General features: G+C 49.5%; 2 protein-coding genes across 6 annotated transcripts in view; one reads left to right on the top strand and one right to left on the bottom strand.

Annotated features, from left to right (window-relative positions):
* The window catches only part of ELOVL1 (ELOVL fatty acid elongase 1), a 4,927-nt gene extending 4,166 nt beyond the window's left edge, over nucleotides 1-761 (top strand). For all 4 annotated transcript variants that reach the window (XM_004678885.2, XM_012722269.1, XM_012722267.1 and 1 more), the window contains exon 8: nucleotides 38-761. In XM_004678885.2, the coding sequence (XP_004678942.1) occupies nucleotides 38-259 (222 nt within the window). In that variant the 3' untranslated portion in view covers nucleotides 260-761. The remainder of the gene's footprint in view (nucleotides 1-37) is intronic.
* A 165-nt stretch (nucleotides 762-926) lies between these two features.
* The window catches only part of LOC101624772 (thrombopoietin receptor), a 21,334-nt gene continuing 9,741 nt past the window's right edge, over nucleotides 927-12,519 (bottom strand). Inside the window, exons 10-22 of one of the 2 annotated variants that reach the window (XM_012722266.1) lie at nucleotides 12,391-12,487; nucleotides 9,770-9,857; nucleotides 9,496-9,569; nucleotides 4,138-4,367; nucleotides 3,889-4,037; nucleotides 3,709-3,805; nucleotides 3,396-3,524; nucleotides 3,110-3,306; nucleotides 2,916-3,010; nucleotides 2,532-2,760; nucleotides 2,244-2,369; nucleotides 1,501-1,618; nucleotides 927-1,167 (exon numbers count right to left, since the gene is read on the bottom strand). In XM_012722266.1, coding sequence (XP_012577720.1) covers nucleotides 989-1,167; nucleotides 1,501-1,618; nucleotides 2,244-2,369; nucleotides 2,532-2,760; nucleotides 2,916-3,010; nucleotides 3,110-3,306; nucleotides 3,396-3,524; nucleotides 3,709-3,805; nucleotides 3,889-4,037; nucleotides 4,138-4,367; nucleotides 9,496-9,569; nucleotides 9,770-9,857; nucleotides 12,391-12,487 — 1,808 coding nt within the window. In that variant the 3' untranslated portion in view covers nucleotides 927-988. Of the gene's footprint in view, nucleotides 1,168-1,500; nucleotides 1,619-2,243; nucleotides 2,370-2,531; nucleotides 2,761-2,915; nucleotides 3,011-3,109; nucleotides 3,307-3,395; nucleotides 3,525-3,708; nucleotides 3,806-3,888; nucleotides 4,038-4,137; nucleotides 4,368-8,396; nucleotides 9,570-9,769; nucleotides 9,858-12,390; nucleotides 12,488-12,519 lie in introns of those variants that run through there. The other variant, XM_004679464.2, reaches the window with a different exon arrangement.

Genomic DNA, 12,519 nt, shown 5'->3' with positions numbered 1-12,519 from the left:
CCCCCCGCACCCTTCTAACCCCCCCTTCCTCTCCTAGATCCAGTTTGTCCTGGTATCCCTGCACATCTCCCAGTACTACTTCATGCCCAGCTGTAACTACCAGTACCCAGTCATCATCCACCTCATCTGGATGTACGGCACCATCTTCTTTGTGCTCTTCTCCAATTTCTGGTATCATTCTTACACTAAAGGCAAGCGGCTGCCCCGTGCACTTCAGCAGAATGGAGCACCAGGTACTGCCAAGGTCAAGGCCAACTGAGTATCGTGGCTTAGCTAGGCGCCCACCTAAGTGCCTCAGGACTGCACCTTGGGCAGCATCCGTCAGCGTCCTCTCCACCTACACCTGCGACCAGGGCTTATGTGGTCAGGACTGGGCAGGGGATGGCCCTTCCCTCCCCACAGCTGGTACAGGGACCACTGCTTCCGTTCCTCACCCACTTCCCCCGGCCAGCCCCAGGGATGTGGCCTCAATGCCCTGGAGATAGGGGCTGAAAGGGTTGGACACTTACTCCCCCCTCCCTGCCTTAAACTTGGGAGAGGAGCACTCAGGGCTGGCCCCCACCAGGGTCTTGTGGCCTTTTTTCCTCACACTGAAGAGGTCAGCAATAATCTGTCACTGTGGACTCAGCCTCCCTCCTCCACTCCATAACTGTAGCAGGAGCTTCTTGGCCAAAGGTCAGAGTAGGTGGGGGGGCCTGGGAATACAGCCTGTGGAGGCTGCTCACTCACTTTGTCTTCATTAAAAGTGACAGAGGAAACGACTGAGGCTGTGTGTGTGCATGTGTCAACAGAGGAGGTGGGGGTACACAAAGCCTGCTGCGTCTGTAAGCAGGGGGATAATCACAGTTCCCACAGCCTGCCTAGCCCTCTGATCACTGGGACTCTGGGAAGGCTGCTGACACCAAGATCATGCAAGAAGACAGGGAGGAGATGCGACTTTATTAGAAAAATAAAAAAACAAAAAATACTAAAGGTGTTGCGGTGGTCCTCAGCGGATGCCTTGGTGGATGAGGCTGCTTTTGGCCGCACTGGCCTTTTCCCTCTCCCGCCGGCGCGCAGGGTCCAGCTCAAAGCAGCGCCATAGCCGCAGGGTCTCGTCTGCTGCGGCTGATGCCACCGTGGCCCCATCTGGACTCATGGTCAGACTCAGGACCCGGGCTGTGTGGCCTGGGCAGAGGAGGAAAAGGTGAGAGCTGTTCAGTGAATGCAGATGTACTGCTACCTTCCAGTTCTTAGGGCCACCTACCTTTTTTGGGTTTTGTTTATTACAGCTAATTGAGATTTCTAACGTGTGCAAGTCATTAGTTTTAGCACACTCAAAGTTGTACAACCGTCATAGCTGTCCAGAACATTTTCATCACCTCATCAAGTCACTATCCTCTTTCTTTAAGTCTGTGGCAACCAATTAATCTGTTTTCTTTCTCTGCATCTGCCTTGTCTGCGACTTTTCATATAGTCATACATACGTGGTCTTTTGTGTCCATTTCATTTAGCACCTACCTTTGAGCTCAGCCACCTTGGCCATGGTTGGGTACTTCCAAATAACCAGCTGGTTCTGGGCAAAGCCATGGCCTGAGATGAGCTCCTTGTAGTGGGGAGACCAGAGGATGGAGCACACCTATGGAGAGGGGCTAGCATGAGAATGACACAGGACTAATGCTGCTAAATCAGAATTAAGACCATTCTAATGTAAGGCACCCTGACAGGTGCTACAAAGTTGATCTAGGGAAATGTACAAGCAAGGAAGGGCCTCAAGGATCATTCTAGTGGGCTTAGATCATATGCTATAGGTGATGGGGGTGGGGGCTATTACAGGGTTTAAAGGAGAACACTAACAGGCCATCCAGACCAATACAATAGACAGATACAAAGAGATAGGAATGCTGGTACCAGTGCAGTGCGCCTCGGCTGGAAAGGGTGCAGCCGAAGGGACAGATACTGAGTTAAAAATGACCAGTCTTGACGAATAGATGAGGAGGATGAGAATCTAGGTTTTTCAGATCTGAGTAGATTTTCAATACAAAGGGAACTGACAAGTTTAATCTGGGACATACTGGGGCATCCCTATAGGACACAGGACTAGAGATAAGCCACAGACTGTTGGACCTATGGGTCTGAGTCAGAAGTTCAGGAATCATCAGGATACAGACTTGGCAAAGTCACAGAAAGGGACATGGCTGCTCTTGAAGTGTATATAATAGAGTAAGAACACATCTCTAAGGGGGAAGCTGGAATAAGACTACCTGGGAATGGGCATCCACAGCACTCAGACAGGCCCCAGAGCAGACGTTCCAGATGCGAATGTGTCGGTCACTGGTGCCCCCTCCGGTTGCGAGGACATTGGACTGCCAGGGACACCAAGCTACAGCCTAGATGGGAGAGGTGAGGTCAGATTAAAATCAGTGAGACAAGGAGGTACAGGAGTCATAGATTAACCCACTTCAACCCCACCATTCCATCTATCTACCTTTAACAGTCCCCAGGTTCTGGCTGAGGGTCTGCAAAGGCTCCAGCCCCACCCCTAAATTCACCTTGACTGCCCCCTGATGCTGGGTGAATGTCTGCAGGGGAACCCAGCCACCTTCTCCAGGAGCACTGGGCCACACATTGACCAAGTTATCGTTGCCACCACTGGCCAAATGTCGTCCATCTGGGGCCCAGCGCAGTCCACATACTTCCTGGCTGTGGCCACTCAGTGTGGCCACGTGGTGTTCTGCTACACGAACATCATGATGGTGGATATGGCCAGAGCGTGAGCCACTGTGGAAGATAAGGGAATCAAGTTCTGTGCCAGTGTCAAACACAAGAAGCAGGCTGTGCTGCCTCAGTTTACAGATATACAGTTGAGGGAGAGTGGGCAACAATCCTAACTAGATTATCCATAAATGGATTATGTCATAGCGAGAATCACTGACCTGGACAGGATATAGCTATTCCAACATAGGGAGCCGACTCGGGCAGAATGACTGGTCATGTTGCGGAGCCGTTTCTGCTGTTGCACATCCCACAGCTAGAAATCAGAGTTCGGGACTCAGAATTAACATCCTCCTGCTGGGCAACCCCCCTGGGTCTGGAGGCAAAAGAGCTGCAGCACAGGGACAAGTCTCACCTGCACCTCAGCACTGCTGGTGCCCACAGCCAGGTAGTTGCCTTCTTTGATCCAGGCTACAGAAGATACATACTCCCCAGGCTGTTCCATTTGGAGCAGCTGCAGGATGTCACCCGAGCTAGCACTCCACAAATACACACTGTTGTCCAGCGCCACGGCCAGGACGTTTCCAGAGCTCCAGTCCACAAGATTTAGGTCTGCCAGAGGGGAAGGGAAAAGCATGCTTTAGCTTGCTTGCCTTGTCCCTGGGCCCTTTCTCCATCCACTGGGCAAAGGCTGCACTTACAGTAGTCATTCCGGATTTCGGGGGCATCCAGGATGCGGTCTGGCAGGGAAGGAATGTAACGGCAGGTCTTCCGGCTGGAGCCAGGAGTGGCCTTTTGGCTATAGAGTACTTTCAGTCTGTTCTGGTAACCTGTGGCAACCGTGGGTTTAGTTTGGACAGTGGAATACTGCAGCCTCCGTGCCATGCCCCTCCCACCCCTTGCATGGAAAGCTGGATCAGCACTTCCCTTCCCAGTCGCTGGTGAGAGGAACAACCAGGCATCTCCCCTCAGCCCTGGGGAGGCGCTGCCACCTCCCAAGAATTTCAGTCTTACCCTCTGGGGCATTCTGCGGTTTCCCACTGAGCCGAAGGATCTTGGCTTCCTCCACATCGAAACCGTTCAAGTTTAAAGCCCAGGCTTTCTGATGTTCCTGGCACAGGAGGAGGAGGTGGAATGGCATCACCCAAGGTCCACTGATAGGTCCCCTACCGTCAGCCTCGCCGGGACACCTACCTTCTTGGTGGGCGTCTGGCTGTTTTCTGGCTGGTTCTCCTTGCTCAGGAGGAAGCTGGCCACCTCCATCTGGGAAGCACTGCGATGGGGGATATAGCGGTCACCGCCAGGCTTGCTGGGAGTGGTCTGACTCTTAGAGCTGGATTTACCTGGGGCAGGCAGAGGGAAGCCAGTCTGACCAGGCCCGGGGGGAGGAGGCACTAAGTCTGCTCCCCCTCTTCCTCCCGCGTCCCGCCGCACTCTACAAACCAGGAGTTCGCCCCGGGGTCCTGCCGGCGCTGTGGGATCGGTTGGCAGCCCGCATGGGGGAGGGGGCGGGCCCCGCCGCATCCTTGGCTTTGCGCTGCCAGCGAGCGGGCGGTGCATTGGGGATGGGTGCGTCCAGCTGAAGCAGCGAGTGCAGGTCACTCTCGAACACGAACTGCGCCATGGGGGCGTCCGGAGGGGAGGGGGTCCTCGGAAGGGAGCCCTGCAGAGCCCTGCAAGGAGCAGTGACCGTGCTCTGGGTCGAAGCGCACGCCGGCCGCGGCCCCTCCTCGGCTGCAGCCCGTAGACTCTCCCGTTTGCCCTCAAGCAGGCTCCAATTCCGGACAGCCCTGACGAAGCTCGACCCGTACGTCTTAAACTCTCCGCTTCGAGCACTCATTGGCTCCTTCAAAACCCAACCGTCTCAACCGTTGCCCTCTCCCATTGGCTCCTACCGCCTAAGGGGCGGGTCTTCCGGCTTAAGTCACAGATCTCACGAGAAATTGACAGGGAGCGAGATTTGAAGAATAAGGGGAAAAGGCATCTGCAAGCCTGAGGGGCGGGGCCGAGCCCGCCGGGGGCGAGGCCGGGGCCGTCAAGGGGCGGGGCCGGGCCCTCCGGGGCCCCGCCTTCGCCGCCTCTGCATTCCGGAATCTCTTCCATTCATTCCTCTGCTTCCCCTCACCCGCTCCTCACTCTTGAAGTCTGAGCGTGGGTCATAGTTATGATGATACATTAGTACAGAGCTCGGCGGAGTGGCCTAACGCACTCGAGCCTCCCAGAGAAGGGGAAGGCTAGGGGCGCACAGCCGTGGGCAGGGGGGGATGGGGAAGGCGTTTTGCAGCTTTGGGGCCAGAAGGCCAGAACTGGTTCGAAGGTATGGCCTGTTTGCTCAGTGCCGGCCACAGCGCTGCCTGGAAGGAAAGCGCGTGTGTTTAGGGGAAGATGAAAGAGGCATGATTCCTTAAGGTCAAGAAAAAGGATCAAGATTCATTCCTGCTGATCTGGAAGATAAAATGGGCCGCCCTGTGGATCCCCTCCACGGGGCTTTGGGGATGTGGGGAATCAGCTACCAGTCAGTCTGTGCATGCACCCTACTCTTACTGGCAACATGCCCATACTTCACAAAAGAAGAAACAGAAGGGGGAGGTGGGGATGATTTGACCCAGGTCACAGCAAATGGTGGGGAATCTTGTTCTGATTCCAGTTCAGTTCAGTGCTCTAATAATGACCTGGGTGAACTGTTTGAATAATCTTAGAGGTGACGCTGAAATCATAAAAGTAATAGTGGGTGCTATTTATTGGCCATCAGCTAACTACTGTTTACATACATTCTTGGGTTACTCCTGCTCCCTAAGGCTGTACTCTAATCCCTTTTTACTGAAAGGGAATCGGGGTCAGAAAGAGTCAGTCTTGGCTCAAAGCCCATAATACTAAGCCAAGGTGCCAAACTGTCAAGCCCCTGTGCTCCTTACTATCCAGTGTCCTGTCCAAGAGAGAGGCTGGCAAGATCACATTTTCAGTTGTGAGCCTAAGATCCACACTGATGATGGAAAAATCTGGTTCTCCTAGCCCAAAGTTAATATTGTTATTTTTAACTTTGAAGCAGTCATGTTCTCTATTTCCATTCACTTTAGAAAACAAGGAGTTAAGTGTCCTGGGGTTGGAAATGTGGAGCCCTTGAACCCCAGAGGACATTGAAAAGACAGTCTAAAGTCAAGCTGATAAGGGCCTTAACTGTAAACTAAGAAATTTGTATTTTACCTGCCAGTTATTGTGGCATCAATGAAGATTCCATATAGGAAAGGGCCTTACAGAACTGTATCTGAGGGTATGACTAGCAATTTGCAGTTTTTGGAGTAAGGGTAACTGTACAAGAAAAGGAGAGAGTAAATAAGTGTACAGCCTCAGGGATTTTGTGCATTATAAAGTAGAGGTATGAAAGAAGCTAGTGGAGGTTACATTACATGAAGAGTGAGTTCTATTATAATGCAAAATGATCAAGCAGAATGATGACAGAAGTCAGATTTGGCCATTGAGAAATCATCAGTGACCTTGGAAAGAGTAGGATCAGAGAGTGGGTGCTTGGGTTCCATTTGAAAGAGGTTGCAGAAAAAGAATGGGGAGCAAACACAGGCCACTTGTGTAAGAAACTTGGGAGTGAAAAGGGTAGTGTTCAGAGCTTGGGAAACACCAACATTAAAAGGTCTATGCATATTTGAAGGTGAAGACAAAAGATCAGGAAAGATAAAAGAGGCCAGCTGGTAGAATAAGGAAACCTTGTACCTTCCCTAGGAAGACATGGAAAGAAAATACAGGGCGCTTTTCCAATCTAAGAAAGATCACTTTTACTTAGGTTGGACAGAAGGAAAATAAGGTACTCTAGAGACAGATTAGCCAACAAGGAACTGGTTAGATAGGAGAAACTCCGCCATGGAAGGAATAAAATATAGGTGATTTTCAGGTGATGAAACAGCCCATTTGGAATAATTATAAGAGCTCAGTAAGCACTGAGTACTTACTGTGCTTGGCATCATTGCGTTCACATTTTTAATCCTCATCTAGGGAAATAATAGAAAAGAAAAAGTTCAGATTCTGAAGAGTCAAGTTAAAGACTTAGAAGTAAGGAGTAAGATGAATAGGCAGATCAATCTGGAAGCAACATACAGGTTGGATTTAAGGAGAGACCAGAGGCAGAGATATTAGAAGGCTGCAATAACAGTCAGTGAAGATGGAGCAGAGGAGATGGAATTAGGAGGTAAAGTGGTCAGGACATAAGGAATGGGAGAGTATCATGAATTGTGTCCCCCGCTAAATGCATGTTGAATTCCTAACCCCAGAACTTCCAAGTGTGACCATATTGGGAAACAGAGTCACTGCAGATGTTAATGCATCTGGTGAAGTCATTGGACCATAATGTTATATGGCTGGTGTCCCATTTAAAATGTGGACACAGATACAGGGAGAATGCAAAGTGAAGAATACCCTAGCTAAGGAACAACGAAGATTTCCAGGAAAATACCAGAAATTGGGGGAAAGGCATGGAAGACTCTTTCTCACAGGTTTCAGAAGGAACTAATGCTGCTCCTTGACACCTTGAACTTCTAGCCTCCAGAACTGTGAGACAAAAAAAAAATTATTTTGTAAACCACCAAGCTTGTACTTTCTTATAGCAGTGCTAGCAAAATAACACAGAGATCAGATGGTAGGAGGAGAGTGAGTTATTCCCACACCCCCATCCCTACATCAGATGATTAGCTGTATCTCTATAATAATGGCCATCTGCTGCCAGGAAGCTCTCTTACAGCTACTCTCTCCAGGTTGAGTAACCACTCTTTTTGATGCCTAGGGGTAGTATCAGCTCCCAAGTGTTGTTAGCCCTGGAGTACTTTTCTTCAATCCTGCCTCATCTTTATAAATATGCCCTTCATCAAATCTCATCAAGTTACCAACTTTGAGTATGCCATCTATTTCTGCAATGAGAACTGAATGGATTGAGGGAACCCATAACCAGAATGGCATAAGCACACACTATTAGTACTGCTATGAATGACTCAGAGGCTGAGGTAGGTTGGCGTGGGGTTACAGTGGGAAAGTACGGAAAGATTCTATTCATTTAGAAAAAATTTATTGAAGGCCTACTCTCGCGCACCAGGTACTACTCTAGGCGCTGGTAGGGGCTGGGGAGTGGGGTTGTGGACAAATAAATCATGGTCCTTGCCCTCTAGGAACTCACAATCTAGTAGAAAACAGACTTGTAAATAGTCACTTGCATAAGGCATTACAATTACTGTAGGAGAGGTCTGGGTTGGAGCTAGGAAATTTGGAGTAGTCAGCTCAGTGGGATGGCCATGCAAATAGATGGGACTGCAGAGACTGTTAAGTGGATTCTTGCAGGGCTGCAGGGTGGGACAGGGTGTGGTGGGGGAGGGTGGAGGCACAGCCTTCCTCCTCCCACCCCTGCTACTGCTTATTCTGGGCCTGGAGGCACCAGGTCTCCCTCACCATGCAGAAAGACTCTGGTGAGTTCATGGACCTGTATCTGCCGAAATGCTCTGCCAGAAACTGCATCATCGGCACCAAGGACCACATGTCCATTTGCATGAACGTGGCAGAAGTTGATGAGTGGCAGGTTCGAAGGCCAATTTAAAACCTACACCATTTGCGAGGTCATTGGCAGGCTGGGTGAGCACAATGACTGACGCCATTATCCATCTGGCCAAGATGGCCAGCATTGTGTCTGAGAACTTCTGATGGGGAGAGTCATGGATGTGGAATATTTGTCATAAGTGAATAGTAAGAAGCAAAACAAAACAAAACGACAGCAACAACAAAAGGATTCTTGAGGGAGGGACTGCAATAATTAGGGGGTGGACAGATACTAGGATAAAAACTCAGAAAGGAATGATTACAGTAATTCAGATACATTAAACACTGTATCCTAGGCACTGTGCTTTACTTAGATTATCTCACTTAATCCTTTTCACAATTGTATGGGGTTCTATTATCACTCCCACCTTCTAGATGAGGGAACTAAGGTTCAAAGGCTCCAAGTTACTTGTTCAAAGTTGTTCATGGAGCATGTGGGAAAGAAAAGAATTGAACCCAGTTCTGACACTACAGTTCATACTCTTAACTCTCATACTCAGTGAGGCAGGAGCAGAAACAGGAGAGATGCTGATGGCATAGAAGCCAAGGTAGGAAAATATTTAAAGGTGAAATGAACAGTCAGCATGACAAATGCCACCAAGAGATCAAATAAATTGAGGGTTAACAAGATCCAGTGTAACAAGATCCTCCTAGATCTATCAGTTAGGAAGCTTGAGGTGAACCTTACCATGAGCCATATGGTAGTAGGGGAACTAATTAGTTTGAAAAGCAAAGGGGAAAATACAGGGTTTTTTTTGTTTTTTGTTTTTAAGGATTTTAAAGAGGAGAGAGAAAGAAGGTAAAAGTTAGAGGAGCTTAGTGAAATGATCCTTGCCTGAGCAGAGAAGGACTTGGATGGCTGTTAGCGAGGGGACTGCAAGCTCAGTGTTCCGAAGCCCAATTGGGACAGTATGGAAATGAGGGGATGGAAATGAGGTCTAAGATACTTGTGTCCTGGGGTTGGGTGGGGTAGGGAGGATTGGAAGCTAGAGCTAGAGGGTTTGGATCTGCCCAGGGTACTGGGGGTGAGGAGCCCAACAGCTTAATGGTAAGTAGGAATGGTTGGCGATGTGAGTGGTGCAGGAGGACCCAGACTCAGCCGTGAGTGGGCACATAGTCAGGGGCATGGTCCCCAGACAGGAAGGCTGCAATGCTCGGTAGTCCCTCTGGGTCTGGGAGGAGCAGAGAGGCAAGGAGGTCTTCTCTCTGGACCTAGGTAGAATTTCCAGGAGACTGGGTTCCACTTCCTCATAGACATCTGAGACGACAGCCTTGGGCTGGGAGAGCTGGGGGGAGAGGGGTCTGGATTAGAACAGATCCTATGGAGGAGGACCTCAATTGTGCAATAAGAAGAGTCTGGCTGGGGTTAGGGCCTGGGGAAGGTACACTGGTGGGCAAAGATCTTGGAAAAGATGTGTTGAAGGGGCGAGGATGCAGCTCCAGCAGGATGTGGTGGCGGGGTTGGTGGGGAGGAGAGTGCACTCACCGAACTCAATGCCGCAGTATCACTAAGGTACTGGCCCAGGACCCGGTGCAGGTCTGGAAGTGAGGGCCACAGGGCGTGCCTCAGGCTCCTTGGGGAGAAAGCAAAGGAGACCCAGTCAGGAGAGTAAGTGAACTAGGAAGGAATAGAGCACTGGTATGGGGGTGAGGAGGCAGTCAGCTAGGGGAATACTTGTAGACAGGTGAGAATAGAGTCCAGGGAATAAAATAAGGTAGGAGAGTACGGGTGAAAGGGAAAACGTAGGTGCCCTCCCGGTGGCACAAGGGGTTAAAGCACAGGACTGTAAAGCTATCTATCTGCAGTTTGAGCCAGCCAGGGAGCTGACCCACATGGCGCGGCAGACCTCTCCTGTCCTGCCTGCTGCTCCCCTCAGCAGTGTGTTCAGTCAGCCTGTTCTGCTCTCCACTGTCTCTGGTGAATCCTCTCACTGCCCCTGCACCTCTGGCCTGTACCCCAATTCTTATATGCATAAATAAATATTTTTTTTTAAAGGAAATCTTAAGTGAGGGAGAGAAATCAGTGATAGGGAGGTTCATTCCACACAGGCTGGTACAGATTATCCTCAAACATTCCTACTTCAGAGCCTTTATATTTTCTTTTCTTTCTGCCTGGAATATTCAGTTTGTTCCCACTTTTCATTCAGGTTTCTGCTTGAATGTTATTCTGACAGAGGTGCCTTCTAAAATAGCTGTAACTAGTATCTCCTCACTTCCCCATCACTGTTTCCTCTACCTTATCATCTTTTTAAAAATACTTGCTTACTGAATATTTATTATACTATTATATGGAGTATACTATTTATTACACTATTTATATTTTGTGTTTCACCGGACTGGAATGCTCCACAAATGCAAAATGTTTGTCTATTTGCTCATTCCTGTATCTCCATGATGTAGAACACTGTCTGGCCTATAGTAGGTGCTCAATAAATTAGCTGAATGAATGAATACAGAGAAGAAGTGGGGCTTAATATTGCTACTGAGGAGAGTGGTTGCTCTGGAAAGCGCATGGAGTAAGGCATGTTGGGGAACCTCCAATCCTTTAGGCTCAGATTTCCACAGAGAGACTATTTGAATGACATTTGGAGCTTCTTCAATGACCTCTCATATTTCTCCAGGAAGGAAGGAATGACGCATTTGGTAAATAGGGAAAAGGAGCCGAATGAATATCCTTGGCTCAACAGCACCACCTCCCATTTCAACAACCCTCCACCCCACCAGCTTTTTTGTTATGTCTGGCTACCTATACGTGGCTACATTTCAGTCTGCTCATACAGATGAATGAGTGGATTAAAAGTTCAGATAGGGCCCTCCCTGGTGGTGCAATGGATTAAAGCGCAGCACTTTAAGCCAGCTGTAGCCGCTTCAGTGTGAGTTCAGTCCCTGCCCTGGAGGTGACCCACATGGCACAGCAGACCTCTCCTGACCCGCCCGCTGCTCCCCTCAGCAGTGTATTCTGTCAATCTGCTTGTTCTGCCCCCCACTCTGTCTCTGGTGAATCCTCCCACAGCCTCTGCACCTCTAGCATGTACCCCAGATCTGTATGTATAAATAAATAAATCTTAAAAAAAGTTTTGATAAATATATGTTTAAAGAGAGCTAAGTCTTTGAACTTAAAGAGATACTACCATTGAAGGACCAAGGTGGTATGGATGCTATTCTTTGTAACTTCCAGAAACGTTTCTCCTCAGCCTAGTCTTCTATATAAATGTGTACCCATTAATCACATTTATTTAAAGGTCTGCTATTTGTCAGGCACTGTGCTGAGGATTTAAAGGTAACCAAATAAGGCACAAGGAAGACATGTACAGAAATAGATGCAGTAAAATGCAACCGGTGTTATGAAGTCTGTACTGGGCACAAAGAGAGTAGCCAGTAGGGGAAGGTTAGCACACATTCCTAGCAGTGGGTCAAGACAGTTAGTTATTTAGAAATAAATGGGTAGTAGTCACCCAGGCAGGATATGCCTGGCAGAAGGGGCATTGTGCAAAGGCACTGAGAAGTAAAACTGCCTGACTGAGGAAGAAGTCACCAACAGTTTGGTAAGGCAGATGTGTTGCTGGTAAAGCAGGCAGGGGGCCAGGCTTGGCCAAGTCTGACTTGCCATTCTAGAATCTGGGCTCTGTCTCGGGTGCTAATGAGATTTAAGAAGGGGAATGATAAGTTCATGTGTGCACTCCAGAAAGATTATTCTGGTGGCTGTGTGAGGCTAGGTCAGAGAGAGAAGAGGCTCTTTTTTCTTAAGTCAGGTAGTGTCTAAGGGCTAAAGAAAGAGGGCCATTGTTTGAGCAAGGTTCAGGAGGTGAAATGACCAGATCAGACCAGACTGGCCAAGGGGGAGGAGGTGCCTAGACAGTCTGGGTGAGGGGTGGAGAGTAACCACTCCTGGGGTGGGAGACAGGAGGTGGGGCTGTTTGAGGTGTCCAGAACAGAGGGCATGTTAGAGGGTAAGGAGGTGGTGAGACTCCCTGGGGGAACATGCAGGAAGCAGCTGGTGTGCGTGGGGTTGTTCAGAGATGGGGTGTCACTGAGACCCAGGATACATGTTTGGAGACGTCCGGTCGACCCCCACAAAGGACTGTCTCTGCTTGACCGGGACGGTACCTGTAGTAGGCAGGAAACTGCCACCTCAGTAGCAGCAGGCCCAGGAGGGCGCTGAGGCCCAGCACCAGCAGCAGAGCGGTCACCAGGGAGATCCAGGCTGCCCAAGTAGAAAAAGTCAGATCCCAGTGA

This window comes from Condylura cristata, unplaced genomic scaffold (genome assembly GCF_000260355.1).
Source record: "Condylura cristata isolate star-nosed mole 26May11 unplaced genomic scaffold, ConCri1.0 scaffold00008, whole genome shotgun sequence".
Lineage (NCBI taxonomy): Eukaryota > Metazoa > Chordata > Mammalia > Eulipotyphla > Talpidae > Condylura > Condylura cristata.
Note: the sequence above shows the minus strand (reverse complement) of the source record. Positions and strands in the feature narration are given on the sequence as shown.